The sequence below is a fragment of the Cheilinus undulatus genome, linkage group 10 (genome assembly GCF_018320785.1).
Source record: "Cheilinus undulatus linkage group 10, ASM1832078v1, whole genome shotgun sequence".
NCBI classification, from domain to species: Eukaryota; Metazoa; Chordata; class Actinopteri; order Labriformes; family Labridae; genus Cheilinus; species Cheilinus undulatus.
The window spans coordinates 10450467-10456466 of NC_054874.1; the positions used below are offsets into that span (position 1 = coordinate 10450467).

General features: G+C 40.9%; 1 protein-coding gene across 2 annotated transcripts in view; it reads right to left on the reverse strand.

Annotated features, from left to right (window-relative positions):
• The window catches only part of ccdc88b (coiled-coil domain containing 88B), a 93746-nt gene extending 89044 nt beyond the window's left edge, over positions 1 to 4702 (reverse strand). The window contains exons 1-2 of one of the 2 annotated variants that reach the window (XM_041797830.1): positions 4623 to 4702; positions 2729 to 2877 (exon numbers count right to left, since the gene is read on the reverse strand). In XM_041797830.1, the coding sequence (XP_041653764.1) occupies positions 2729 to 2859 (131 nt within the window). In that variant the 5' untranslated portion in view covers positions 2860 to 2877; positions 4623 to 4702. Of the gene's footprint in view, positions 1 to 2728; positions 2878 to 4024; positions 4229 to 4622 lie in introns of those variants that run through there. The other variant, XM_041797829.1, reaches the window with a different exon arrangement.
• Between the last annotated feature and the right edge of the window lie 1298 nt (positions 4703 to 6000).

Consider the following 6000-nt stretch of genomic DNA (forward strand, 5'->3'; position numbering starts at 1 on the left):
TCCGGCTGAGGGAGAAAATATTTTCTTCTGCTGGAAATTGAACATGATGATAAAGAATCCAGCAGAGATAACTGACAGGCTGGCCAGGCAAGAACTCACATTAGGATTCACTGTAATTAGTGCCTAATATGTATGGCTAGTACCTTAATGACATCCTTTCACACAGGTTAGAGAACAAAGTGAGATTATATAACTGACTGTGATAAAAATAAATCAAATTTCATGCAAGTAAAGAACAAAATATGTTGTCTACAGCCATATGAGAATCAGTGCTTTAAGCTCAATGCTGATCCTATGTTTTAGCAGGTTATGAAAATGACTAAGATTAACGCTTTATATGACCCACAAAGGAGAAAAATGGCCATCTGGAACAATACTGATCTGATCTTTACAGTTATTTTTGTTGCTTGGACTTAAACACTGTAAGTGACAGGCTGCTGTGAATCATCTTTATTGACTTTTCCCAAGGCAAAGAGTCACAGCGAGTGACAGGATTGACCGTTAGAAACAGCAGAATGAGATTTTCAGCCAAAAAAACATCAGAAAAGATCAAGTTTCAAAGATCAAAGTTTCTCACAGATGTTTTAAAATGCTCAACATCTAATTTTAATTATTTAGCATTCACTTAATGACATCAATCGTTAAACAGAAAGTTATGTCATTTGTTTTTTGCAGATTTGAACATAACCACCAAAGACAGCCGCCCCCCTAGCCAAAGGAAGGCCATGCTGGATTGTTTACAGAGGAGATGCTCAGACAACTCTGCAAGCGACAAACTTTCAACAGTGGTTGCTAAACTGTGGCTACAGATTGCAGGCTGATGAATATTGTGGAGCAGGGCTATTCAATTACAAATTCAACTGGGCCAAATTTTAATATCAAGAAATACAGCCCGGCCAGACATGTTCTGTGCCCAATAAGCAGCTGGTAATGTCAAATTTGGAACCAATAGTGATCAATTTGATGAAAAAATATTCACTTTTTATTCATAGTCTCTCTACATTTTGCAACATGACAAAAGCACATCAGAAAGTGCATAAAAACACAACAGCAGAGCTGCATTTGAACATAACCTGAGGGAGTACAAATGTTTTTTTCACTTAAAATACATATAATGAAAAAATAAAATGAAATTTTGTAAATAATAACTCTGGTCACATCTTACTCAGGCATATCTTAAAGTGCATACAAACTAAATATGCACAGTTGTAGCTACAGTTGAAAAGGACATGTTTTATGCTCGGTATCTCTGGGCTTCTTCTGTCAGCATCGATAGCCATGCTTCAAAAAAACACAGTGCATTGTAGGTAGACTGTTGCAAGGCTATGTGGACTGTTGCATTCACGGTCTGAAACTCTGTGGGAATTTATGAAAACTTGAAAAACAGATCGCCCTCTGGATTTCTGGCATGGCCACAGGCTGGAGCACTTGGGGGTTGGTTCTGGGCCGAAAATTTAATAGGCCTACCATAGGGTTTAATATGACGTCGGACCACCCTTTGCAGCTATAACAGCTTCAACTCTTCAGGGAGGGCTTTCTACAAGGTTTAGGAGTGTGTTTATGGGAATTTTTGACCAGTCCTCCAGAATCGCATTTGTGAGGTCACACACTAATGTTGGACGAGAAGGCCTGGCTCTCAGTCTCCGCTCTAATTCATCCCAAAGGTGTTCTGTTGGGTTGAGATCAGGACTCTGTGCAGGCCAGTCAAGTTCATCCACACCAAATTCTCTAATCCATGTCTTAATGCTCTAGAGACCAGTGGCAGCATGCTTTACATCACTGCATCCGACGCTTTGCATTGCACTTGGTGATGTATGGCTTGGATGCAGCTGTGCGGCCATTGAAACCCATTCCATGAAGCTCTCTACACACTGTTCTTGAGCTAATCTGAAGGCCACATGAAGTTTGGAGGTCTGTAGCGATTGACTCTGCAGAAAGTTGGTGACCTCTGCGCACTATGCACCCGCTGACCCCGCTCCGTCATTTTACATGGCCTACCACTTCGTGGCTGAGTTACTGTCATTCCCAGTTACTTCCACTTTGTTATAATACCACTGACAGTTGACTGTGGAATATTTAGGAGTTAGGAAATTTCACAACTGGACTTGTTGCACAGGTGGCATCCTATCACAGTACCACACTGGAATTCACTGAGTTCCTGAGTGCGACCCATTCTTTCACAAATGTTTGTAGAAACAGTCAGCATCTCTAGGTGCTTGATTTTATACACCTGTGGCCATGGAAGTGATTGGAACACCTGATTTCAATTATTTGAAGGAAGGAGAGCTTCTTTGAATTGTTTTTCATCCCATCCAGACCATAAATGGTTTCACAGCTTTTGATGGAAATCAACCAAGATAGAGAAATGTTTCATGGATGGATAGGCATGGAACTGCAAGGATATTAAGTAAATCTTAAATGCCTTATCTCTCAATTCTGACCTTTTAGTTTGATTGAGGAATTGATTTTCATGTTTCAATATATTAAAAAAAATGAGACAATCTCAGCAAGCAACTACAAAATAAAATAATTTATCTAGACCTTCAATATATTGCATTTTGTTCACAAATAGCAGAAAATTACTACTTCAGATAGTTGATGATAGGCTAGGAAATGCAATATCCTTGCATGTTCTTAACATAATTACTATTTTGTCTAGCTGTCACTTCTCCTGCTAGCAGTGTAAGGCAGCAAGGCAATGAAGCAAGAAAAGCTTGATCAATCTTACATGACCCTCATGACCTCATTGAGGAAAATCCCATTGGTCAGCCTCATGTAGCGGTCCCGGGTACCCTCGGTTATTGAGTTTACTTCCATGTACTGGTTGTAAAGAGATAAACCATCCTCTCCTTCCACCATCTTGTCAAACAGCTGAACCTGTGAGAGGCAGGGAGGGAAAGGATGGTGAGTTTTGAGATAAGGGTGAGTGTGGAGGAGGAGGCGGTAGAAAAGACAGAAACAGTAGCAGAGAGAGGGTACACACAGAGAGACAGAGAGGAAGGAGATGGAGAATTGTAAACATTGCTACAGTGCAGGAAGCCACTTGAGTCGGAGCACCTGTCTGGACAGGTGGGATCTGTGCTCTCACACTGGGAAGCACTTCACAGTGACAGGCGGCCAAGCAGGACGGCAGCCAAGGTCTCTCTCCCTCCTAAGAAGAGCTGTGCCAGTGCAAACTGCAATATAATGAGGCTTATTCCCACCTGCACTTTCTAAAAAACTGCACTGTCTGTAAACAGAGCAACCGGCTCGCCTCGGTTCAGCTGATTAGGTAAAGAAGAGCAGCACGAGACTCTGAGCCAGAGGGTAAACCAGGCAGCAAGACAGACTTGTTACAGTGAATGTCCTTCATCATATGTGAAGCGGGGCGAAAGCTCTCTCTTCAGTGAATAACCGCCTCGCTGAAGTGTCCTCGAGCCAACACTAAACCTCAGCTGACTGTGGGCTGTGAGCCTGACCTATGGCCCCTCTTTAATGGATGATAACTATAAAGAGAATATCCTCAGCAAGGTTCAGCACAGTAGAACGATATAATGTAAACAATGTTCAATGACCAGAAGGGGATATAAATCCCCCAAGGCTGATTGGCTTCCCATGTGGAAAACTCAGCCTGTTAGACACATAACAAACCCTACAGATTAGTATGATTTTCAAATCAGAAAAAGCCCAGGGACACGGAAGTTTCAATACCCAGAGAAAAATGGTCATTGAGAGACAAGGGAAGCTGACAAAAGGAGAAGTAGTGTTTGTTTTGTTGTTCACAACGCCAATAAAATATCTACCTTGATTTTAGCTCTCTGTTGCTTTTGTTTAGATGAATACAACAGGAAGTGATATGGATATTTTTCATTCTTATGATCTGTAAGTGACCGTCATAAAGTAGTGACATAGTCTAGGCCTAGTGTTGCTCTAGCCATCGTCTGTGGCAGGTTTGCACAGTTTCAACAGCTTTACTTTCCTCTGTCTGCCTCTAAAAATGATGACCTTTCCTCAAGCAGAGAGTGATAAATGATAAATGACGTACCCATTGCACCAAAGCACTGTCCATGAATTCCTCTATTATCTCCATAATGTTAGAGTCCATTGTTGTGCTACGAGAGCTGCAGAACAGCACAGAAGCTAATTAAAAGTATTATAAACTCTGTGTATGAAATGAATCAAAGCGAGAGGGTTCATCTTGCGTCAAGTGAAGTAGTTTGACATTTCTGCAGCTCTTCCCCTCCCTGCCTCTCTCCTCCTCCACCTCGCTGCTGTCTCTTCCTCTCTCTCTGACTGTTTGTCAGTTAGTTTCATTGCAAAACCACACCGGAATTTTCAAAAAAGCACATGTTGCTTTTTTTGTGCCTACATCATTGAACGCCCTTCCCACAACAGACAGAGCTCATTACAGACTACAAATACAAAGGCAACGCATCTATTAGCTTTGTGTTTAAACGCCCATGGACTTTTTATGCTCTAGATATGAAGGATGAATGTGGTTTAGGCCTGTAGCCAAACGCACAATGGAAACGTTTGCCCTCATATCAAAGCATAAATCATACTTTAACCACTCCTTTTTACAGAAGGGTTATTCCCTTTTAAAAAAAACAACGAAATGCCACATTTTCTCTCCAATAACTCACTGGTTTTCTCGGGTTAATGACGGTTTAAGCAGGTTGTTGCTAACGCTGTAGTCTAAAGTCCTCGTCAAAGCCTAGCCAATTCAACCTCTGTGCAACAGCGACCTCTGGTGGCTGGAAAATAAAGCACATGTTTGTTTAATATAGACATGACATCATTCTCATCGCAACTAAAGTAAAAGGGGAAGTTTAAGCGGCTCTAATTTTATTTTTTGTGCCACACTTCCTGTAAAGTGAATGCCATTTAAAAATGTTATCTTTGTTTGCCTGAAAGGAGCCTGTTTGTCGTTTCGTATGGCTCTTTGTCTCTCCACGTGAGCTGCCGTAGGCTGTAACAAATACGACTGCCATATAAAATGTCTTCTAAAACTTGAATTATATTTACGGCGCAGAATGGGTCGCCCACTCCCTTTATTTTTGATCTCAATAAGAGCAAGGAAATGTCTGAGATCCCATGGTAGAGCTGAAAACCAAACGTGACAGGGCTGTGCCTTCATTTTAACCAGAAAGTACTAGAACCAGTGTAACTGAGTAGGGTTTTTGGGGGGGTACTTGTACTTTTTTAAGTACATTGTGAAATCAGTACTTTTACCATGTAAGTCAGTTTTAACAAGAGTAACTGTACTTTCACTTGAGAACTGTACTCCGGCACCCAAGGGCGTAGGAATGAGTTTAACATTGGGGGGGACACATATTGGAAACCTGACCGATCCGCAAAACATTCACAAAATGCCATGTGATCTTTTACTCTTTCTTCTTTTTTCAAATGTTTCTTGGAAAAATAGTGCTGTGCACACCTATATAAATGCATGTATAATATCTGTATGTATATGTTTTATGATCTTGAAGATGTGGGCAAACCACCCAGAAAAACCACTTCTCCGTCTTCCTCTTGAACAACATGGCTTGAGTCTTTAATCAAAGCATAATGATTATGAGCTGTCAAGGTGCAGCTCCTGAGCACAAAGGTGGCTCATTTTAAAAATAAACAGGAAAAAAATCCACTTATGTGTCACTATGGAGTAGCGTTTCACCATATAAATGTGCAGAACACTAGTGGGGTGATCTAGTGCAACTGATAACCTAATCATAACCTAACCCAAACCCTCCTTATGATTTTTAAACCTTACCTCACACCCTGAAGCTCCATCTGCCTCTCTTGTCTCTTCCCTGAATGTATTACATTTCTTCTCATGACAAAATTGTTTATGTTTAAAAAGTATTAATGGGCTAATACATATTTCACTAATCAGTTTAAGACCTCACCTGAGCTTCCTCAGTCTCTCCACTTTTCATCGCTTCAACTGCCTCACTACTCTGTATTCTCCTGATATGACATTATTGCACATTGTATCTAATATAATGTCATACATGTTGACAA